Genomic DNA, 25,503 nt, shown 5'->3' with positions numbered 1-25,503 from the left:
GCGTGACAGTGGTAAGGAGGATGCCCACCCGCGGCTCCCATTCCCTCCCCCCACCCCAGTGCCTTGATTGACTTAAGGTGAGGGCCGAGGGCGTGTGGTGTGCCTGAGTCGTGCGGGGGATCGGAGGTGACTCCATTAGAGGCGCGGAGGCGCCTCGGGGTGGAGAGGTGGGAAGGAGAAGAGACCTGGAGAAAGAGACACTCCCCCCCCCCCTTCGTCAATTTTCAAGCAGCTATTGACAAACGGGCCGATGGGCCGAATTCACCCTCCCCAACGGGGCCCTTGACCTGAATGGGTCCGCCGCAGACCACCAACGTGACTAAAAACAGGCCGTGAACCGACCTTGGGACACTGCGACATCCAGGGGGGACTGGATTCTAGGTCGAAGTGCCTCCCTCCTTCTCTCTCATCCCTCCCTACGCAAAAGGTGTCGCAGGAAAACTGCCGAGGGGAGACCAACGAGCCAGACCCCCAAGTGGAATCGGCAGGGAGGGTGCCCACGCGGAGCCTACGGAATCACAAACGGACCTAGAAGAGGCTTTGAGCCCGCCTTCATGCATATAGTACTGAGAACATCCGTACCTACCCGTGGTGGCGGGTCCCCGCCGGTGTGAGCCACCCCCGCGGATTCCCAATCATAACAAGTGAACCGAGGCCCAAGATTTAAATCAAAACACTGCAAGATTTAACCTATCTGACTCCCCCCGCGCCACGATGGGGAGAGATAAGGCGAACAAACAACCTCCACCCTCTCAGCAGAAAATCGACCAGTTCACGACGCGGACAGGACAGCGAGGAGAGGGGGACACGGCTAGTGGGGGCCCGGCGCCGGATGGAGTGAGCGCCATCCTCCAGGCAATCCAAACTTCGCAATCCGCTGTAGAGACCAAAATCGGGGAAGTACGGGAGGATGTGGGCCTTGTTAGGCAGGACCTCAGAAACGCAGTGAACCGGATCACTGAGGTCGAGGCCAGAGTCTCCCAGACTGAAAGCGACCTATCCGACCTTAAAGCCAAGGTAGCCCAGCTGCTGACTCGATCCGGAGAGTTGCACCGCCGCGCAGAGGACACAGAGAACCGGTCAAGACGCAACAACCTGCAATTCATTGGATTTCCAGAGGGCATAGAGGACGGCGGAGCCTCCGAATTCCTAGAGAATTGGATCAAAACCTGGATGCCGGATCAGTCACTCTCGCCCTGGTTTGTGGTTGAACGAGCCCACAGGGCACTTGCCCCTCGCCCCCCTCCGGGCGGCCCAAAACGCCCGATGATTGCTCGCTTCCTTAACTTTAAAGACAGAGATAACATCCTCAAGGAGGCTAGACGTCTGGAAGATCTTCACTGGGAAAACCATAAAATCCTAATCTTCCCGGACTACACCCGTGAGGTCCAGACCCGCCGTCGCTCATATGAGCATGTTAAACAAAAACTTATGCAGCTTTCCTACATGCTCCTCTTCCCCGCAAGACTCAAAGTCCTCTTGGCCGGGAAAGCACATTTTTTTGAAACACCTGAAGAGGCGTGGGACTGGCTAACGGAGGAGGGCGTCGGAGCCCGGAGGGGCCCCCCAAGTCCTGCTGAAAAGACCTCCCGGATGGGACCCCCCCTCCCGGAGGGGCCCCGGAGGAGCCGGAGACGCACCAGGTCCCAGAGGGGGGGGGGGGGGGGGGGGGGGGGGGGGAAGACCCAGACACTCTTGTGGACAATGAGGCGGCCCGGAACTTAGAGTCACAGACCGAGGGAGGTGCGGACCCTCCCGAGCCTCAGGCCTCGGCCCAAGCGATGGACGACGGCCGCTTGAGCCAGTCCCCGGCACTTGATTAATACTGCCAATGAAACATACTTGACCCCTGCTGGAGGACCTCCGGGGGGGACCCGAGTTGTTCACCTTTTAAGGTACGGGCCCCTTGGGGGCCGCCGTTGGTCACATTGTGCCCCTCTAATGCACGGCGCCTGACCTCGGCACATGGCCACTAATTGCAATTGATCCGGTTAAATGGAGGGGTCCACCACTCCATCCCAACGATAGTCCTACTGGCTATCTGGTTCTGGTTGGGTATTTGGGCGACAGATGCTTCCGGGGTGGGAGTATGGGGAGGGGGGCAGTTAGGGGGGGGGTTTGAAACCAGTTTAAAGCGTAGCGAGTCGCTTAACCTCGTTTGTTATTTCAATGTCTCACTGTTAAGTTCAAAACAGCCGTCCCTAGATCCACAGCCAGACACCCAACTTGGTACAATACTTATGCAACCCACGCTTGGCATACATTGACTCAGGTCCTCTCCTGGAACGTAAACGGCCTGCTAGACAAGATCAAAAGGTCAGCAGTATTTAGCACTCTTCGCAGATATTCCCCCTCGGTGTTTTTTTTGCAAGAAACTCACCTCCTCGGGACTAGATGCCCCATGCTTATGCGAGGAGGGTATGATAGAATATACCACGCGGGCTTCTCTAGAGGCTCCAGGGGAGTGGCCATCCTACTCCACCGCTCCCTACCCATGGTGATTACAGGCATGCAATCCGATCCACAGGGCAGATTCGTAGTGGCCACAGGGACGCTCCACGGGTCGCCAATAAACCTTGTTTGTGTGTACGCCCCTCCAGCGGGACTGGACGCCTTCCTACTCTCGCTCCAACCGTGACGGCGGACCTCCCCCAGGGGGCCACCCTGTTGGGAGGAGACTTCAATGCCGTTCTCGACCCCAACCTGGACGTGTCTGGCGGGGCCACTGCCAGTAGATCCAATAGGGCTTCGGCCCTTAACAGCTGGGCCGAGAGCCTAGGCCTATGTGACGTATGGAGAACCTGGCACCCCAGGGAGCGGCAATACACGCATACATCAGCTGCCCACCAAACGCAATCCAGAATAGATTTTATATTCATGCCCGCCACGGACCTCCCAAGCGTTACGGGGGCAGAGATACTCCCTTGTGGAGTCTCAGATCATGCTCCAGTACGTGTCCGTTTGGGCGGAACAGACCCTTCTAGGCGCCCGGTGTGGCGCCTGAATGCCTGGTATTTGCAGGACGAAGACTATACCCACGAGGTCAAGACTCACCTTACCCAATACTTCGACCTGAATACGGGATCAGTCTAGTCTCCAGGAACACTATGGGCAGCATGTAAGGCCACCCTTAGAGGGCAAGCTAAATACCTCCTCCGTTCCCGCGAACGGGACCGAAATTCTCAGGTCTCCAGGCTGGAGGCCAAGGCCTTAAGACTGGAGTACCAACAAGCGACCTCGCCGTCTGCCTCTACCACAAGGCAGCTGACCTTAGTCAGAGGCGAAATCAAACATATAATGCTAGAATCGGCTAAACATATCTGGAGAGCTTCCGCGGCCCGAATATATGGCTGGGGGGACAAAAATGGGAAGCTTTTGCATTGGTTGGCCACCCGTCCTCTGGCCAACAGAGTTATTCCGGAGATTTTAGATGCCTCAGGCACCCTCACCAAAACACCTATTGATATTACGCAGAGTTTCGCCTCGTATTATGCCCGCCTATATGCAAGGCACCCCCGCCCGACCATTGAGAGAGAGGCTCCCCTTCTAAACGACATTACCCTTCCTAAGGTCTCCTCGGAGACAAGAGACAGACTAGATGAAACTATTAGCCTCGAAGAAATCACCAACGCGATCTCCAGCCTGGCATCGTGTAAGACCCCCGGTCCTGACGGTTTCCCAGCAGAGCTATACAGGAAATGCAGTGACATTCTGGGTCCACATCTTCTTAACATGTACGAAGAGGCTGAGAGATTGGGCCGCTTCCCCATTGGGATCGATCAAGCCACAATTGTAGTGATCCCCAAAACCCAACCCCCATCACGACATTGTTCGGCGTACCGGCCCATCTCACTCTTAAACACTGAGGTCAAGGTGCTCTCTTCGATCCTTGCCTCTAGATTGAAAAAAGTAATGCCCACTCTGGTACATCCTGACCAATGTGGCTTTATGCCCACCCGCAGCACCAGACACTGCATTAGGCGGCTACACCTGGCCCTGGCCCACCACAAGACCCTGTCGCACAAACCCTTGGCACTACTCCTACTCGATTTTGTGAAAGCCTTTGACACTGTGGACTGGTCTTACCTCGAACAGGTTCCGCAGGGTCTAGGATCCCGGGGGGTCCAGGGGAGGGGGAATCATCAGAGCGGTCGGGCACCGGCATGCAGGTACTCTCACTGGGTATTCCCTTTGGAGTGAGTGTGACTACAAGGGAAAACCCCACCCCCGGCGTTACCCAGAACAGAGGCCATTCGCCCCCATTTCCGGGACCTACCTTATTATGAACCACCTGTTCAGGTAGGCTTTTAGACTTCACTTAACGAGCACACCCCTTAGTAGTAGTGCTCTGGGATCCTAGACCCTGACGAATGCCCCTGACCTTCCAGCACATCGAGAGGGCAGAAACATGTTGGTCATACATATATATTTTTTTTAGACTCGAAGAGACATTAATCTCTAGTGAGCCTTTTCTCCCCCATTTATAAACTTACCAACATGCACCTCCATTAAAGTTTAATTAATTGATATAGGTGACATGTATGGTAATTTTATTCTCACACTATCTGGATCCCTGATATTTATCCAGTAAGTTTAATTTCAGCACTCCCTCTTGTTCTTTTAACAAAGAGGTTGAGTCCGCCAAGTAGTATCATCTTACTTGGGTGGGGCTAGGTGGTCAAATGATGAAGCAAGACACTATTATGAGTGTGAGACCACCTAGTCCGTAAAGGAACTCCCCCCCCCTTATTCAACGCAGCCACCCGTTCTAGAGACACTCTTCACACACGCTCTCTTTCCATCACGAACCCCGACCCAACCGGTACTGGCAATTGAGGGAACACTGGTCCAATTCCACCCTCAACCTCAACTATCCCACACCTTTAGTGGTTAATGAATATATAGATTTCTCTTGGGAGCTTGTGTGGGATAGCATCACTCCCATTACTCTCTCTTTGTGTTTTATATTGTTCATCAGCGCCTCTCAGGATTCCTTTCTAGATACTGTAGGCACAACTGCAACAACAAATGTTTTGTTTATCTTGAAAAAGGCGGAATGACATTTGACTTGCGCCTGTTGGTAAGAGATCCTTATATTTTGCAAATTAAAGTTATCTTCCTTAACAGCATATTTGATTTGTGCTGCTTCAGAGTCAGATCGGATGTCAGTCTGCTTTTGGCATTTATGCCCCACTGAGAATCTGCCTCCGAAAGCCTTGGTGTCAAATCAAAAGCTTCATCTGTCCTCAGCAGCCTTTGTTATTGACGGTGTCCATGCTCCACTGAGAAGGGTTCTCTGGTGAAGAAAACTACCTAGTGAGAATTTTAAAAAAGCATTTTCAAAGTGGCCTAGTAAGTGAAAAGTATGCCCTTTACAGGGCAACTTACCCACTTAAGGGTATTTCCCGATTATCATCACTCCAAGGATGGTTCATAAATGATAAAGGATCCGATTCCAAACCAAAGAGGTTAAGAAATATTTGAAAAGTATCCTAGGTATGCCAAACATAGGCATACTCAAACATTTCTCAGACTGGAGCCTAGCAATTTATAAAATGACCACTGTTCTCCCAAATGTCTTCATCCCTGTTGGAGTAGACACTGTTTTTAATGTCACAATCAACCACAGCAGCCATGAAGAGGCAGCCACGGTCTTCAGCAGGTAGGTCTGTGACAAGCAAAGTCAGTGGTTCTTAACCTGTGGTACGGGGACCCCTGGGTGTCCACAAAGCTTACTCAGGCAGTTTGCGACCGTTCGAAAATTAAAAAATATTAACTGATTAATAAAGTGCAAGTGACTAAAGAAGTAAAAATGAACTGAAGACTAAAAATTAAGTTGGTCTCATCAGATTGAATCCTGGGAGCAGTGTAAGAGAATAAAACAGAATATGATATGGGTTCAGTTGAATTTAGAAAAGCTCTAACCTTTCCAATAAAATTTCTATGTTCTAATAGTTGTTTGTAAAGTAACATTTTATTATATGTATTTGGTTGCTGAATGCTTGTTTCTGTACTGTTTTTGTATGGTTTTGTAATTCAAATCTTCAAAAATGCTTAGTCCGGCTACTGCCTGATTCAACTTAAAATCCTCCACCAAACCCACAACACAAGGTAATTATTATACAGAATTGGTAGAGGGGTGAACGTGGGCTGTCTCAAAGGGCTGAGTATGGAGGGAACTCTCTTGGCATACATTATGGAGTTGTCCCCGCCTCAAGACCTTTTGGGAAGAGGTTCACTGGAGAAAGCCTTTGGAGTACCCCTGGAGTGCAGCCCACCACAGCACTATTGGGCATCTGGGGGCCAATGGATGTGTCATGGTACCAGAAGATTCTAATTAATGTGGGCTACATGGTGGCAAAGAGATGCATAGCCCAGAAATGGGGTAGTGAGACTCTCCCCACAGCACTGAGCCTGGGAAAAAGCTTTGGATCACTTCAAGCTGATAGAAAGTGAGGTGTATATGGGACAAGGGTACCAGCAGAAATTTGAAGAGATTTGGGATAACTGGGGATCGCAGAACACATAAGGACTTGCATAGAGACACAAGAAGCAGGGATGTACACACTGAGGGATTCCATTGATTGGGGACTGAACAGATGGTGAGACAACGGAGATCAATAATAGGAGGAAAGTATGTGCTGGAGTACAACTGTTTCTCCTGATCAACAGTGTGAAGAACTCTGGGAAATAGGGGGATGTACAAGGCGCAATGTTGTATTATATTGATGTTTGATGGTTAAGCTATGCATAAAAGAATAAACAAAAGAAAATGACGAGTCTGGGATCCCTGGCTTCTAATAAATATTCAGTAAGGGATCCCTGGATTCCAGTAGTGATTAAGTGGGGTCAAATGAAGACAAAAGTCAAAGAACCACCGCACTAAGTTCAACAACAGCTTTGACTGAGACAATAAGAAGACCGAAACTAGGGCTGAAGCCACTGGCACCACAGGCTTTCTAAGAGAGGGTCAGTAACCAACATCTGTTTCAACAAGCTTGACAGCCAGGAACCCAAAATTACTTGGATGATTAAATAATCTCAGAAACTTAGAATGCCCCCTGTAGACCAAAGATCAGTTAGTGTAACATGGTGTACATATCCAGATGCAAGAGTGGAGGCGGATACGTGCGGAAGTTAACGGGAGAGGTGAGAGCCAGGAGCTGAGGAGTGCCTCATGTTTCATCGTGAGCCGGGTGCCTCGCGTCTCATCGTGAGCAGGGGCGAAAGCCGAGACCTAGAGTCGCGTGCTGGGTACTGTGCCTTGTTTCTCATCACACACAGAGGAGAGAGCAAAAAATCAGGAGTCAGGCACGACTCACCGTGCACACTACATCAGTCCACCTGCCTGTCAATCTGTTGGTGATATTGCAGCCTGCTTGAGGTACACTTGAGGTGCCCGCTCATCCACCCACCTGCCTTCCTGCCTGGCACCCTTCGAATTTATCACTCTTTACCTCATGGTCCACGGTGGTTGCGGGCTGTAAAAGGGTTAGGGAGATAAGGAGAAAGGGCAGCGGTGACGGTGAGCAGGGCGGTGGTGCAGTGGGTGGGGGGTGGCGCGACACGGAACCGGGGCCTCCTCTTTTCTGCCTCGGCCCCTGTCTCTTTCAGTTTGCGAGGCGTGGCGAGGAGTGATGTGCGACAAGGTGCAGTGAGGCAATTTCAGGCGAGCCGCAGATTCTGGCAGCGGAGGAGTTTCTGCTCACCAGTTAAGTGCAGCCACAGACAGCTACTGCTGAGAACGCGCCCCAGGGTTTTTCCCGGAAACACCTCAGCTAGGACTGGGTGCGGTTTTTGTGTGGCCCCCGGTGAGACCTGCTCACTGCCACCTTGATTTGTCCTGCCCTGTGCTGGATTATCCTAGGGTTGTTTTTCGGATTTATTCAGAACTACCTAAGCTCGTGCTGCATTTATTAACCACAGCACTGCTGTCTGCTTACCTGTGCCTACTTGTACGTCAGAGATTTATCACCAGGGATCTGGTCTTCTGATGAACACCTGGTGCATCATCGTGCGAAGCATTTATATAAGAGCTTATAGCCTTTAGGCATGCATAGGAGTGGTTAGGGTTTTCAGAATTTGCAGTTAGGACGGTAAGCGAGTTTGGAAGGAGTGTGGTGGGAAGCCTCTGGTTACTCACCTCCCCCGGTCGTCCTAATGGTGCTCTGCCTTGTCTCTCCTGTTACCCCCTCTGCCCCCGATTTGCCTGTACCTGTAATGTGACTGGAGTTGGTCTTTTCATTTGCAGACCTTTTTCTTGGTATTTCTGCTGTCTGGCTGCCTGGAGTTTGGAGTGTTTGAGACCGGACAGTTATTAAGGCTGCACTTTTGGACAGTTGTGTAGCAGGCCGCAGGTTCCCTGTGAGTTGCGGAGGCGGCTGGCAGTAGGTTGTGCGGCGTGCACCCTGTGGTGGATTTCTGCACACCCGCATGTACTACTGACTCTACTGACTGACTTTGGGTTTACTATAGTGTGACTACAGTCTGGTATTTGGATAGTTTGTACGCTGCTGAAGCGAAAGCGTCCGGCTTTACTGCTGGTGTGCGAGTGGTGAAATTGTTGTATTATTGTGATTAGTTGCCGCCAGTGGCCACCTATCATTGTTATCACTGTGGTCCTGATCTTTGGCCAGCATTAGGTTGACTGCCAAAAAATCGAGATCAGTAAGGTTAGTTTCTACAAGATGCTGTCAAAAAATAAAAATCTAATCCATTAAGAAATGAGGCATCACTTTTGGGCATTTTAAGGGAGAAATCAATGTTTCAATCCTATTTCTTGTGACCTGGAAAGGTCCAGGGTAAAGCGAAGTTGATTTATCCCCTTTGAGAAATGGGCCCGAAAAAAAGGGCGCAGAACAGATGGAAATACTTCATAACTCTTTGGGAGATGGGGCTTCATCTAAAATTGTCTCTCTCCTTTTGTGTGTAACACAGTTGGGAGCCGGACCTCCTCACCCAAAACTTCTTTACCCACCGTCTCCTTTTGTGCTTTCTGGGAGAGCAGATATGGGGTGTTAAAATGAACTGCATTTAAGTTGCTTTTTGGGAGATTACCTTCCTAAACTGCAACCTCTTTGGACCTAAAATGCCCCATTTTCAACAGGGATTTTTTTCTGTCAAATGAAATAATAGGAATATAATGGGGAAACAGTCTCTCTGGCCTGAACCCATTAACTGTATTTTAACTCCCTTGGGGAAGATCAGTGCGCGTATCCTATGCTCTAGGGTAGCTGAGAAACGGTAACCACAAGGTAAAATCCAATACATTGTTATAAAATATATAAAGAAAAATATATACATGCATTTCACAACTGGGCAATTTGCAAGATATGTCCTCTATGGTACAGCATCTTCTCTTGTGGCACACAGTAGGCAGACAACTGTTAAAACAGGGCCCCATGTGCCATACGAGTCTTCTTGGTGGGGGGTTAGTGCGGCACAGAGGTGACAGATATGAGGTGGGAAGGAAAACTGACACAGGAGATACCCCTGTAGCATGACATCCTTCTCTCGCACACTGCATCCCTGCAGGCGTTCGAGGATGGAACACACTGAGCATCATCACCAAGGGACACCCGACTGGCACGGTAATCAAACTCTATGTGGACATCCAAAACAAATTTGGGTTGGAAAGCACTCAGTTTTACTGCTACTTATAACATCAACACCACCTTTGGCCCTACCTGATCATGCTCACTGAGTTGCTAGAATTCAGCCAAAAACTGACAATGGGCCCCTTTACACTCAAGGGTAGAGGCTATGTGTGCTACACAAATTCCTGGTAATAAATATTGGAGAGCAGCCGATTGGAGTGGGGCAAATTGTTTTGGATTGGAGTGGGGCAATTTGTTTTGGATGGAGCAGGGCACATGTTTTTCAGGACAGATTGCTTTGGACTGGAGCGGGGCAAGTTGTTTTGGATAGGAGTGGGGCAAATTGTTTTGGATAGGAGCGGAGCAAATTGGGAACCGGTCGGACTGTTTTGGATTAGAGGGGGGCAAATTGTTTTCGGGACGGATTGTTTTGGATCGGAGTGGGGCAAATAGTTTTGGATTTGAGTGGAGCAGACTGGTTTGGACTGGCTTGGGGCAGATTGAAGTGGGGCAGATTGTTTTAGACTGGAGTGGGGCAGCCTGTTTTAGACTGGAGTGGGACGAACTGTTTTAGATTGGAGTGGGGCAGATTGGTTTGGACTGGCTTGGGGCAGACTGGAGAGGGACAGATTGTCTTGGGCTAGAGCAGGGCAGATTGTTTTGGACTGGAGCAGGGTTGACTGGAGCAAGATCGATTCGAGCAGGACTGATTGGAGAAGGACAGACTGTTTTGGTGTGAAGTGGGGAAGACCACATTGGATCAGGGCAGATTTGGTGTGGGGTGGGGAAAGAAACAACATTGCTTTGCAATATTTAGAACAAGATAACCGTCATCTTTTGAGAACCGTGCCCACGAGCAAAAATAAAACATGAGTGCTAAGTGAGCAAAGAAGACTTGGCAAAATAAAAGAAACAATAATAGAAAATAAACTTTGCAATTTTGTTTGTCCTGCTGGGTACATTTTTGCCAACCACACACCTTCTGTTTGTAGAGCCCTATGAGTTAAAAAGAAGTACCACAATCATGTTAGGAGCAGCGGACGGGTACTGACTAAGTTGAATCAATCAGTGCTTGGTCCCTGCTCCATGGAAAGGAACAGACATGATGCTAGGCCTGCAGTGCCTAATTATGAGGCTGTAAAGAAAAGTGCCAGTCAAGCCAACAAATGGTAAGCAATGGGCGGGCTCTAAACCTACTTTAAGATTATAACAGTCTCAAAGAGAGAGCACATGTACTGTCTAGCCGAGACCTGAAAACTATCATCCAATCTGTAACACTGCCTGACTTCTATATCTATTGCAGAAGCAATTAGACTTCAGATTCAAGCATTTGAGAAACGAATCGTATTTTTAGCTACTTTTGATCCCATTTTCACCATCATAAGAGATGAACTGCAACAACTGTAACTAATGTGCAGTCCACTACTTAAACATTTCTTACTCAGGAGATATGGTACTTTTTAGGGGTGTGGAATTCCTATAGCCCGACGCCCAGGACATATTGTTGGGGGGTCAAGGGCAACACGTTTTCATGTTTATTTTGCAGAAATGTAAACATAGTTTGTCAGTGTGGAATGCCTCTACATGGGCAGTAAATATTAGCCATAACTACAATGCCCTTAGCACAAAGTTAATATTATTATTAATGTCTTCCCAACACTATTTGGAAATATATTTTGGAAATTCTTACATTTGTCTTTAAACATCAGCTTTTGAGCTCTGAAATTGCACAAATTTTCATCTTTAATACAGGACTTTCAATTTCATTATACATATATTAATTTGACAAAGCAGAGGTTTTTAATTTAGTTGACTAGGCTGCACACAGGAAAACGACAAAGGTAGCTGGAGAGCTACCAGTAGCTCACGAGCTACTCGCTGGAGAAGTCTATTTTAAAGTATCATTCAGTAAAATGTGCTACTGCATGCTAGTACGTCCAAAAATAAAATCATAATGGAAAAATCAGTGTAACCAGTTCCAACAAGAGTATTGGAAACATGAAGATAAATAAGCATTGGCAAAGTCAATTGGCCTGGCAGTGATGTAAGCTTTTTGGTTTTGTCAATGCATGTCTTGTTTTGAGATGTTTTTTTATAAAACTTTATTGTTGTGGGAGCTGCTGGACCCTCACTATCATAACAAACATTGTCAAAACGCAAAATTATTTTGGGTCTCATAAAGCACACCTTTTTTTGCTAATATGCTCCTTGTGAAAGGATAGAATGCTCTCACTCACAGTGAAGCCAACCGAAAGAGAGAGAAAGAATTTTAATACAATCAATCAATTAAGGGCTCAATTCTTAAAGAAAATCACAAGAATGCACACTTAGTATATATCCTTGCATTAGTGCAGATTTACAGCTTTCATGAATTCACACTAAGTTACAGAAGTAGGCAAGGAAAAGGTACTCCTAGAAAATATTTGTGAACCATATTTTAGCATGAGCGAGTATGCATGTGTATATTTGCTCATGTGAAAATCTGTTGCGTGTTTACAAGTTCACTTTCCCTCCAGCCACTTTTTTCCAACCCTGCAGGAAGTTTTACTTCTGTCCTTGTCAGGGGTACATTTCTAACTTTTTTTCCCTTTTTTCTGTATGAGAAAAGATTAGAGAACAGCTGGTGTTAATCCCTAAAATATGCATGTTAGTAGGTTTGCATAGACTCAAAAGGGCATTCCAGCCCTAAAATTACTGCTCAGACCTATCGCTGTCTCAGGTTGTAGATCTGCTGAATGGTGCCAAAATAAGGAAATAAGGAAATTGCTAGTATTCAAGCCCTAGAATAGTATGAGCCCTGGCATGATCAGAGAGTCTATTATCAGAGCTCTCCTATAATGAGATCGCTGCCATAATTTGTCGCCGCACTACATGGCACCAAAGGGATTTTTTTAACAGGACAAGTAGATTTATGAAGCAATCTGTCCCATGGACAAGTAGATATTTTATTAAATTCCACACCCCTGGGCACTTTTGATACTGCTGATTTCCCTGTGGCTCTTGATATCATTTACTAATCCACTTTGTGCAGAAGGCTGCCTGAGGTGGCTGCAATATCTAGGACCTCCTTAAACATTTGGATTACAACACAAAAGTAGTAGTGTCCCATTAACATTAACAGGAGCCTCTGGCGGAACTGTTTCGTCTGGAGGGCTGAAGCAACATTATCATGGTGTATGGTCTTGGACACCTCATCTCACTTTATCCAGATGGTCTCCTTCTATACTTATATGATGAACCTGATAGCACCCCCGATGCACTCAGACAGTTGGAGGTGTTTGCGTCACTTTTGGGCTTATGGATCAACAGGACCAACACCTTCATGTTTCCGACTAGACAAGGGACCCACCAGCCTCCAGATCTTCCCCCAGGGCTTGCATGGACTCACACTACCTTTATATATCGGGGCATTCAGGTGTTTTACAGCCTGAATGATAAGAGAGAGGATAACCTGGGGCGGAGTGCTCCGCTCCCTTAAAACTTGTGTCTCTTTCTGAAAGTCCTTGAGGTTGCCTATCATGGCCTGAATATCAGCTTCCAAAATGGTGAAGCTGTTTCGTCTGGTATATTTCTTCACATCCTCCCAGTCAAAGTGCCGGCTGTATGGTCTATACAGTTGAACGGCCTGCTCCGTGACTTGAAATGGGAATGGGGGGGCCGCCATTGAGCACTGCTTTGAGTTCTAAAACATCCACCAGATGAGGGAGGACTGGGGGCTCCCGACTGAGTTGTTCTACCTGATGGTGCAGCTTCAATGGGCCACCTGGTCGCTTTATGAGACCCTGTGGGACAAATTGGCCCTCCTGGGCCTGGCCCCCTATCAGGGAGTTCTTCTGGCCCAGCTTCTCCATCCTGCTGTGGTTATTCCACAACCGAGCACCCGGTTACTAGTGGCCCTGCAATGCTGGAGGTGCTGTGCAGTTTGGACCCAGAGGGCCCCAATTTATGCCCCAGCCTTGCCACTACCTATGGGGATCCCATTGCCCGTTTCATTGTCCCCCAGGTCTTGGACTGGTTGAAGGCATGATTGGTGTCATTAGGGTACTGCTACCAGCTGGGCACTCTCACCCCCCTCGAAAAGCTATTGGAGCAGCACCCTCTGTCCCAATGTCAATTTCACACCTATGAAGCTCTGGTAAGGACTTTTGAGGACCTCTCAGATGGAGGAAGGGTCGAACCACCACCCCATGCAGTGTTCCAACTACTGCTGACTATAGGGCTGGCACCTTTTGACATTGTTCTATAGGACTTTGAACGACATGAGGCAGAGACCAATGGTGACCCTTAGGGCCAGGTGGGATGGCATTTTGGGGTGCTAAGTCACTGACAGAGAATGGAGTAAGATACTGGCCTAATCGCCGAAGGTTCCTCAAAATACAAGACTGAAGTATATACAGTTTAACTCTGTGGACATGAACTATCTTAGCCTCCAAGGGCTACAGGTCATTTATGGTGGAGTGTCTTGTGAATGTCCCTAGTGTCACCAACCCAATGTAGATTTTTTTGTCCTATGACGTGGTGGTGTCCTGGGCTTCGGTTATGAGGTCCTCCTATGATTGCACACTGCACTGGGCTGCTCCCTTCTGTGCACAGTCAAGACTTGCCTCCAGGGAGTGGGGGAAGGGGGGCCCCCGGGCCCAAGACTCGCAAAGTGGGCTCTAGGTTCTTGGATCTGGCCCTTGTGCTGGCCAAACAAAGAACTGTAATGGCATGGAAGTCAGAGAAGGGTCCTTTGCTTGCGACATGGATAAGGGATGTCACCACCTGGGCCAAGGCTGAGGAAAGAGTCCTGCTTAGGGAAGATGCGCGGGGTGAGGAGGTGTGCCATAGTTGTTCTGTGGTCAAAGGTTCTGGAGCAATGGGAACATCCAGGGGGAGACACGGACTCAGAACAGAAGGACCCGAGGGAAGGGAACCATAGTGGAGCCCCAAATGCGAAAGGCGCAGCTGATGCCCACGGAGGAGGCCTGGTCCCATGACCTCTGAAGTCTTGTGCCTCCTTGCCCATGCTGTGCTGCCTGCAGTTCCCTGTATCCCTCTACATCCTGACCCCTCCCCGGCCCCCTCCAGACTTTGGTTGTTGCTATTTTTAATTTGCTCACTACAGTCCCAGTTTCCCCTTTCCCCTTGCTCCTGAGCCAGAGGGGATAGCATAGGATGGGGAGCCTAGTTTATGAGTGTTGGATTTGAGGTTACATAATGGAGACGACCCAATTTGAGAATTTTACTAGGTCGGAAATGGATGAAAGCTAGTACCATATTCGAGGGTTGTGCCCTAAACATGCCCATTGATGCCTGTAAAACGTGCTTACCTGAATCACAGCTCCATACTAACTCGTGCAATTAACCACCACTGCTAGGACGTGATGTTTTTGGTCATAATTTTTAGTTGTCAAATGTTAAAAATATAAATTTCAAAAAAAGCCGAAACAGTTCTTTCTGACTGTGCAACATCGTTTTTGCTTATCTCCTTATTGCCTATCATGTTTTAGAAACAGTCAAGCAGTATCCGACAGTTCATCACTTTGAAAATCAGCTTTTAAAATTATACTTATGACACTTAAGTGATTTCCCATCTATATCAAAGTCTAGAAACTTATCCTGAGAAAGTTACCAATATTTTCCTGTGGTTCATTATTGGATGAATGCAAATGATTCAAGTTTTAATTCTGTAATTACATAATTCCTATTTATCTGAACAAACCATTAGTTGAAACACCACAATTCAGACCATTACTCCTTTCTGTTAGCTTTTTGATGTATAGCCAGGAAAATATTGTTTGAACTTTTAGTGCAACACAATCGATTTAGCATTTCAAGGGCAATTATTGGGGCTAAGACTGACTTAATATACTGCAGCCAGGGAAGACTAATTTGAAGAAACTACAGTTATTGCACAATTTAGCAGTATAAAAAGTTTGTAAATTTGCCTTAATTGCCTCATATTTCATCATCCTTAATAAAGCTACATTGTCAGGTCAACAATATATTTGAAAACGATAACCCTAATACATAGCAACATTAGCAAAGTCCCCAAAAACATCAAGGACAATGTCACACCATACTTAAGATGACCAAGTGTCCCGGATTCACTGGGACTATCTGGGTTTTTCAGCAGCTGACCAGGCAACATTTACAATTAGAATGGAGATAAAAATGAGCGTGCTAAATACATGTCAGCCATATATTCCCATATGATTATTTTAATCACTGAAATATACTGAAATATGATCCACATCTGGAAAGTATTAGGTGAAAAAACATTAACAGTTTACTGAAGTAAACTGAATATAGGGGACATAATGGTAAGGACAAAGTATTCTAAAAAATAAGATTCATTACTAACCTTCCTAGTATCAGGGAATTGGGGTGCATGTCCAAGCCGTAAAATGCACGAAACGCAAGAACATTACTATTGGCTTACTAAACATCAATGTACTGGAATAAATATGATATTCTTATTTGCCATAGTGCCATGCTAATGACATACTACATCTCAAATAAAGCACAATCTTCTTACAGGTATATTCTATAAAAGACAAAAACTTGCAGCCAACAGCAAATGTTCTAACATTCTGCTTTCCCACAATGCTCCCAATACCACTTCTCCAATAAACTATGATCTAACTGTTTGAATGGGCATATTGTAAAGAGGAAAAACTAAAGTTAGGACCATGTATACTATATCCCATTTTGCAAAACTATTCAAGTCATAGTCCAAGTTATGGTCACTTCCTGTACGATATTATTTGCTATTGAGAAATTTGGTAAACTTTTGTTTGCAATGAGTAGTAATGCGGCATGGAAGGATATCTACGATTTTAATTTTTACTAACATTTTACAGTTATACTGCGAGTGCACAAAAAATACTTTTTGCTAAAGCTCCCTCAAAACTGCAACATATTATGGCTGTACTATGACCATGTGATATTTCAACCACCACACTGTTGAAGTATAGTTGCTAGTTAGTATAGCTGCAGTCACATTATGTACACTTGACAATGGTTGTACAAATTGAGTCACTGTTTACGTAAACAGTGTGTAGCCGACGTTTATCGTGCAAATGTGAATGCTGTTGTAGGCACTACTAGTTGTCTTTGAATTTTCATGTTTCTGTACACTAAGACATTAATTCAATGGATAGACACGCCCAAATTTGCCTTTGTGTTATTTACAAAACGGACTTGGATAGTAAAGCATTAATGTCTGAACTCTGTATCTCTGGCACATAAATATTGAAGTGCTAATGTTTTCTAGAAATAACAATAAATGTCTTATAAATGTAGATTTGCAATTTATTGATGCAATAAAAAATATTGATTGACAACTGTGATAGCAGGATAACCACCGAAAACGTTATTTACCAATGTAACAACACCATTAGAAAGAATTGCTAAGATTAGTTACATTACAGTTGGTGCATTGTTTAAGGGCGTGCAGAAGACAGACTACAACCCCGGAGTTCTGCAATACTGAAAACCAAACAGTAAACAATCAGAAAGCAAAATATGCCCCAAAATGAAATGCCCTTCATATTATGCTGGCAGAAGAGTGTAGCTTCCAACTCTCAATATAACACAAAACAGTGATTTACAGAGGCGATAGATATCACTTTGCACAACCCTCTATCTAAAACCCAGGCACTGAAAAAGGTGCATCTCCTTTGGATTTTGAGGGCACGGTTGACTAACATTTACACTAGCATTCACCTTACATTTGTGCACTTACGCTGGTTCTGCTCTTCTATGAGCCCCAGAACTTTAATGTAGTAAAATGATTTTCATTCATGCATTATTACCATCATAGCATGCCAGGAATTACCACTGGTAAGCTAGGGCCATCATTATGACAGGGTGGACAAATTCATGCCATGCACACCTACAATATGTTAGGGATACCCCCAACTACATAGAGAGCAGCATTATGGAAGAGACAGACTTCAACATACCATTTGGGCCTACATAGATCCCTGCAATTTGCGACAATGCCACCAATATGTGATAGTGAGCTTTCTACAAAGAGTGGGTATCGTGTCATGAATGCCTACAATATTTAAAGAACAAACATCATTTGTGCAAGGGCTAGAATGGTACCAGAAGAGGGCAATGGTAATAATGCCATGAATGTCCACAACTGGCCAATAAATGCAACAATTATGTGGGAGCCAATATTTTACCAGTGGTGGTTTTCAAGATACGGATCCCCACATGTTGCCAAGTGCCATGCAATTCTCTTCCAACGGCTCTCCATTGCCATGCTGCTCCTGCTTCCACTTATGTGGAGCGAGGGCCCGCACAGCTGCAGGAAAAAGTTACCTCCTGTGAATTAGTACTAGCTTGAACAACAACAAGCAAGTGTTTGCGTAACGCAGGCAAGGTGGAAACTGGGTGCTCACTAAGTGCCGGATGGTTTGTCACAGGATGCGGACGGGGTCAGCAGTCGGTCATTGAGTGCATTCAGGATTCCAGGGTAGCAGACAGGCTGGAGTGGGTTGGGAGTGGGGGACTGACTGGTCAGGGCAGGGCTCTCATGGTGCAGAAGGGGCAGGCATGTTGGGCAAGAAGGGACTTGCTGTAGCCAAGGTCATGTAGGTTATTCCCCCCACACACACACACAGCGAAAAGCATGGAGTTTGTTTAAAAACATCCCCAAAGTGTTGCATCAGTGGGTTGCTGCACAGTTCCATTACAGCGAAACCTAATAAATACACAAGAAATTGCTGGGTACACTATCAAATAATGAAAATAATATTTCTATGAGGTCTCATAAAAAGAAAAACAAACATACATTCAACATAGGATGGTCTTGTACAACGGCAACATATAAGAACATACCTCTGCTGCGAATGTCCACTGCTGGGGTTACCATAATTTCCAGAATCTAATAAAGAAAAAAAAAACTATTATAGGTCTTTAGAAACATCTTTAATTTTGTGTAACCAAGTCAGCACAGAGAACAAATTATTTACTTCGGTAACGCCTTATCTGGTAGAGAAACAGACTAGCCACAGATTCCTTATCTTAGAATTCTCCCCACGCGTCAGACTGGATCCGGAAAACCTTTCTTCAGCAGTACCTCTGAGAGTATGTAGAGGGGTGGTGAGACTCCGTAGCAATGTCTTCCCCAGATATGACATCCGCAGAGTCCATATACTTCCTCCCCCGACATCAGTTTCTTCTGTGACTATAATCCGCACAACAACGCGGAGTCACATAGTATAGGAAGTTGGCTCTGTATATACTATCTCAAAGTAAGAGATAGTGTGCACAGAGTCCAAGGGTTCCCCTTAGAGGTAAGATAGTGGCAAAGAACGAGTTACTTACCTTCGGTAACGACTTTTCTGGTGGATACATTAGCTACCTGTAGATTCCTCACCTATTGAATACTCCCATTGCGCCAGCATTCGACGGAAATCTTCTTCCTAGCTTCTGCACGTCGACGAGGACGTCACAATTGCCCACGCGACGCCGCCTGACTTCATACAGGCAATAAGAGGTTCTCGCCGACGTGCCGACGTCAGTACCAACATTTTTTTTTTTTTTTTTAAGAATAAAATAACTAAATGAATACACGAATAATTATATATATATATATACACACATATACACAGTTTATGTACAAGTCCTCAAAAACCAAGAGGAGCACACCCAAGAACAACTTGGTTAGACCAGACATGCAACGGGGAGGCGGGTGGGACCGTGAGGAATCCACAGGTAGCTAATGTATCCACCAGAAAAGTCGTTACCGAAGGTAAGTAACTCGTTCTTCTGATGGATACAACTACCTGTGGATTCCTCACCTATTGAATAGAGTCCCAAAGCAGTACTGCACTCGGTGGTGGGTGCCTGAATGGTCAAACCAAGAAATCCTGCAGCACTGACCATGCAAAATGGCCATCTCTCCTAACCTCAGAATCCAAGCAGTAATGCTTCGCAAAAGTGTGGAGGGATGACCAAGTTGCGGCCTTGCCGATGTCGACCACAGGAACACCCCTAGCCAAGGCCGAAGAGGCCGACTTAGCTCTGGTGGAATGAGCTCTTATACCATCAGGGGGTACTTTCTTTGCTAAAGAGTAACACATTTTAATGCAAAGAATGACCCACCTGGAGAGTGTTCTCTTGTGGACTGCCTTTCCTCTCCTCTTTCCCACGTACCCGATGAAAAGCTGATCCTCCAGCCTGAAATCCTTCGTTCTGTCCACATAAAAGCTTAGCGCTCTCCTTGGATCTAACCTGGGGGCTGCGGGTGCTGTGCTTGGTCCAGGCGTCGGGTTCTTTGTTCCAGGCAGTTGCAATGGGGGAGCCTCTGGATCTTCTCTGCATGAGTTGCTGTGGGGTCCAGGGAGGTAGTCTCAGGTTACTCACAAGGTGGCAGTCGCTTGGGAGTCCTCCCTGCAGTGTTGGTTCTCGAGCCGGGTGCAGAGGGTGAAGCCTCACGCTTCCAGTGGAAAGAGTGAGTTCTTTGAAAGTTGCAAGGAAGTTTTAAAGTTTTTGCTGTTTTTGAACAGTGCTGCTGCTCACGGGAGTTTGATGGTCCTTCGGGTTCATGGCAGTCTTCTGAGGCTTCAGAGGTCGCTAGTCCCTGTCGGATGCGCTGCTGTGCAGGTTCTTTGAGTCTGGAGACAGGCCGGTAGGGCTGGGGCCAAGTCAGTTGTCGTCTCCGTCAGCTCTGCAGGGCTTTCAGGTCAGCAGTCCTTCTTTGTGTAGGTTGCAGGAATCTGATTTCCTGGGTTGCCCCTAAATACTAAATTTAGGGGTGTGTTTAGGTCAGGAGGGCAGTAGCCAATGGCTACTGTCCTGGAGGGTGGCTACACCCCCTTTGTGCCTCCTCCCTGAGGGGAGGGGGGCACATCGCTAATCCTATTGGGGGAATCCTCCAATCTCAAGATGGAGGATTTCTAAAGGCAGGGGTCACCTCAGCTCAGGGCACCTTAGGGGCTTGTCCTGACTGGTGGGTGATTCCTCCTTGATGTTCTCATTATCTCCTCCAGCCTTGCCGCCAAACGTGGAGGCAGTGGCGGGCCTCTCCACTAGCTGGGATGCCCTGGGGTGCTGTAACAAAAGTCATGAGCCTTTGAGGCTCACCGCCAGGTGTTACAGTTCCTGCAGGGGGAGGTGAGAAGCACCTCCACCCAGTACAGGCTTTGTTCCTGGCCACAGAGTGACAAAGGCACTCTCCCCATGTGGCCAGAAACTTGCCTGGTTGTGGCAGGCTGGCAGAAACTGGTCAGCCTAGCACTAGGTGTCGGACTGGTATTCAAGGGGCATCTCTAAGATACCCTCTGGGGGCATTTTACAATAAATTCCACACTGGCATCAGTGTGCATTTATTGTGCTGAGAAGTTTGATATCAAACTTCCCAGATTTCAGTGTAGCTATTATGGAACTGTGGAGTTCGTGTTTGACAAACTCCCAGACCATATACTCTTTATGGCTACCCTGCACTTACAATGTCTAAGGTTTTGCTTAGACACTGTAGGGGCATAGTGCTCTTGCACATATGCCCTCACCTGTGGTATAGTGCACCCTGCCTTAGGGCTGTTCGGCCTGCTAGAGGGGTGACTTACCTATGCCACAGGCAACGTGAGGAGGGCATGGCACTCTGAGGGAAGTGCTATATCGACTTAGTCATTGTCTCCCCACCAGCAAACACAAGCTGTGAGGCAGTCTGCATGTGCTGTGTGCGGGGTCCCCAGGGTGGCATAAGACATGCTGCAGCCCTTAGAGACCTTCCCTGGCATCAGGGCCTTGGTACCAGGGGTACCATTTACAAGGGACTTATCTGTGTGCCAATTGTGGGAACAAAGGTACAGTTTAGGGAAAGAACACTGGTGCTGGGGCCTCGTTAGAAGGGTCCCCGCATACTTTCAATCATAACTGGCATCAACAAAAGGTAAAAAGTCAGGGGGTAACCATGCCAAGGAGGCATTTCCTTACACATAGAAACTGGCAATGGGATAGTGTATACACCAAGGAGGTGGATGTAAATATGATGTTACAACCACTAACTTGAAAAGCATAGCAAAGGAATGCCCGAAGCAAGACTGAAGCCAGATACCACAGTTCGCAAAGCAAGGAGGATGGGTGGGTCGATAAGGAATCTGCGGCTAATCTGTGTTTCTACCAGATAACTCATTACCAAAGGTAAGTAACTTGTTCATCTGATAGAGACAACTAGCTGCAGATTCCTTATCGTAGAATAAGATACCAAAGCAATATCAACCTAGGAGGGGGGCTGCCAACACATCCCACCCAAGTCTTTCAGTAAACAACCGGTCAACCAGAGGAGCAGTAGACCAAACACGAGACAGACAAGGGTGAGAAGAAGTATGCAGATCACTCAAAAAGAGTGGACAACCCATAGAATATCAGAAGACGATATGATAAGTCATGGAGGTAAAAAAACAGATGGTAATCAGGGCTCGAAAAATCTACTCGACCACATGCTATGGCGAGTCTTATTTGATCAGGTCGAGCTATTTTTAAGACTTACTCGCCCCTTCTGGCAAGCTGACAACCAACAGGTGATCTGTTCAGTTGAAATGTGGAAGGGCAATAAAAGATACCTTTAAATCTTGTTCTTTTGTCACATTTGCTGTGTGTTCACATACAGAGGTCAAAAGTCAGTTTGTCTTACAATTAATTTTCCTTCTGACAGCAGAGTTCTGGGACTTTGTAAGTTGAACTGTGTGGCCTGCTTTAGAGTGTAAAAATAAAAGGATATAGGGTGTCAGGTTTTACCCAAGACACAGCATTTAACTCAACTGTGCAAACAATTCAAAATATATTTCAGTAGTTGTGAAAGGCCATTTTTTATATGTGTGTGATGAAAAAATTGTTTAATAGGATGAAAACAAATCAGAATACTTTGTGTTGATGTGCAAAGGATATGCTTTCTGAAACCCAGTTTTCACAGATTAATACACTATATAGTTTTATCAGAAAAGCTGCAAGCTAGTGGAGATGTTTTTGGACGTTTCTTGGAATGTTACTGTGTGCAGATGACAATATGCTACCACATCATGGATTATTAAATGTAGTTATTAAAAGTGAGTGTTTAAACAAACTGAGAAACTCACCTGTCCTGATGGCGATTCTGTTAGTCAACTAAAAGAAGTCATGGGTTATGTGCCCCCTATATGTGGGCTAGATTCTCGTGATACATGCAGCAACCTTTAGTCAACTTATTCAAACAAAAGAGATATTTTTTTACTGCAGAAATGGGGAGCTCACATATTTGAAGGTGCAGTCATATGTGAGAATGAAGAAACATGCGATTCTGTAAAGTATTTGCTTCAGATCATACAATTTGATACCTGTTTACAGGCCAAGTACATTACAGTTAGGTCGAGTAGATTACTTAAGTTACTCGACCTGCTGGTCTAGTAACATTTTTTATGATTTTCCGAGACCCGGTAGTGAAAATGAATCTGTTGGAAGAGAACCACAACAGGTAAGAACATGAATTGCCCCAAAGTAGGAGCTGAAGGAACGAGGTACAAAAGCATCCCATTAGTAACTGCGGTAGGAGGAATGGAACACCCATCAAGGGGTAACCCCAAAGGTTAAGAAAGAAGGGAAGCTATACATATATGCTGCTTGCACCAAGATGCATAGTGCTAACCTATAAGAAGCAGGAAGCATCATGCTGGAAGGGAGAGAAACCGAACAACAGGTTGTATGTGTCCAGGATATGAAACAGAACTGTGGGGCAATTGGAGCCAGTCAACAGAAGACACAAAAGGTTAGCCAATGGCATGCTATTAATGGGTAAAGGTGGAGGACTGGAAAAAACAGCTGAGGGAGCCATACAGATGGATAGACATGTAAAGACATGGATGTGTCCCACAGAAATTGTCCGGAGTCATGCATAAGACCAGGGCAACACAGATGTCATAAACTAAGGCACCAGGACACCATAGGAGGGGTCTGAACCCTTGATCTGCAGATGGCAATCATACCAAAGGCTCAAGACCTGAACCTTGAGCCACCGCTCCTAGTCCAAGATTATAGGAAGGAAAAGGGTTGTGCAACAGAAACAACACAGGAGGGAAAGAAAGGGGGGGGGGGCAGAGAGAGAGAGAGAGAGAGAGAGAGATAGAACACCCCTCAAGAAAGAAAAAAACATGCAAAGATGAAAATCAAGGCCAGTGCACCAAAGAAAGCAAAGGGTGGTAGAACCACTTGCTGAGCCGAACCGACAGAAACCTTGTGGTACAGGAAAACAGAAACACAAGGTAGAGAAATACCCCATTAGGAGATTCTAAGCACACAAGGGGCATAAGCAACAAACAGAAGAAATCTGTTGAAGGAGGGATGGAAGTAAAAGCGGTAAATCCCAGAGGGACAACCAGCGTAGAAGAAAGTGGTCCAAGTGTGGAACAACAATGAATACTGCGAAAAGGAGTATATAAACATCGATCCCCAGGATGGAATCTGGACAACAGACCTTAGAAGCCTGTGAGGCCAAAAGGGAATAACCAGATCCGTTGAAAACCGCCTGAACACAAAAATAACGTGAGGAAGAAGAGGAAAACCTTCACACCACTGAACTAGCAATAAAGAAGCAATGCTAGGAGTAGAAGCCTGCAATGAAAAGGCATGCATTAGGTGACAAAAGATGACGAACAAGACATACACAGAAATGGAAATAAACCCCCCAATGAGACAGGACCCGAAGGACAGGAACCCACACACAAGTGGATGAAGCCCAACTTACCAGAGTAGGGTGGAGGAGACAATAACAGGGACCGTATGAAATAATAGGTTTCAAGGACACCCCATGGGGGTGCTACACACATCCCTCATGCATGGAGCTAATGGGCAAGATCCACTTCATGAACCAACAGTGGGATATAATTATTGCCCTCCCCACAGTGAACTCATGATCAGGGAACATGTCCACCGAATTTGTGGTCCATGCCCGAAAAAAGGAAGGACATACTCAAAAGGAAAAATAGAAACAGATAAATAAAATATACCCATGAGTAAAAACAGAGCAAAAAAGGGACTACCTTTATGACCATCCCAAAAGGTCAGAAGCAGCGTGAAAATAGGGCCCTCTTGGGACAACAGATGCTGCCCCTCACTTGGAGGTAAAAACAACTAGAAAAGAGGATCTAGAGTATAAGTAGTACCCACATGGAAGCAGCCCATGGAAAATGGGCAGACAAAACCTCTCCCATAGTACCAATGGAAAAGGACACATGCAAAAACAGCAGAAATCCTAGTGACATAAGGAACCAAACTGCTCCCATAGGAGCACCAAGCAAGTTCCCAATGGGAAACAAATAAGTAGGAGAGAGTAACTATAGGCTTACACCAATTGGTTCGAAGGGCTGGGGTTAAACACGATTCTCCGAAGAGAGCACATACATCGTAGGCGACCCGCTTATAATATAGAGGAATGAGACCCAGACCTGGTCCAAAATAATAGCAAAAACCGACCACCATAGGGGGAAAACAGCTTCTAAGAAATTGTAAAAGTAGCCATGCCCTTTTCCGTAGCGCTCCTGAAGAAGCCATAATTCACCCAACCGAATTGGTGGTATCCATACCACATCGAACACTAAGCTTGGCAGCCTGCTGACCATCCTGTACAAAGGGCGTGAGAGCAATTCTAGCCACGTCCGGCAGAGAAGGCAAAATACACTCCGCTGAGTTCCACAGAACGTGGGATAAGCGAACAAGGACACAAGTATTATTAGTGGAACGCAAGGCCGAACTAGATGAGACGAAAATCCCCCTACCAGAAACATCCAGCTGCCTGGCTTCCCACTCTGGCGGAACAGGAGGGATCTGCGTAAGACTGTGTGCAGCCAAAGCAGTTTGCAACACAAAACTCTGAGTAGATGGATGTGAGCGAAGGCATGACAGATCCTCTGGGGCTGGCCTGTGTCTGCGTGAG

At 46.5% G+C, this 25,503-nt stretch overlaps 1 protein-coding gene across 4 annotated transcripts in view; it reads right to left on the bottom strand.

Moving 5' to 3' along the window:
- The window catches only part of TAF15 (TATA-box binding protein associated factor 15), a 368,603-nt gene that overhangs the window by 303,250 nt on the left and 39,850 nt on the right, over positions 1-25,503 (bottom strand). For all 4 annotated transcript variants that reach the window (XM_069226735.1, XM_069226732.1, XM_069226733.1 and 1 more), the window contains exon 2: positions 18,432-18,477. In XM_069226735.1, coding sequence (XP_069082836.1) covers positions 18,432-18,477 — 46 coding nt within the window. The remainder of the gene's footprint in view (positions 1-18,431; positions 18,478-25,503) is intronic.

The sequence above is a fragment of the Pleurodeles waltl genome, chromosome 3_2 (genome assembly GCF_031143425.1).
Source record: "Pleurodeles waltl isolate 20211129_DDA chromosome 3_2, aPleWal1.hap1.20221129, whole genome shotgun sequence".
Taxonomy (NCBI): Eukaryota; Metazoa; Chordata; class Amphibia; order Caudata; family Salamandridae; genus Pleurodeles; species Pleurodeles waltl.
The sequence above is the reverse complement of the archived record's forward strand: the minus strand, read 5'-3'. Positions and strand labels throughout refer to the sequence as shown.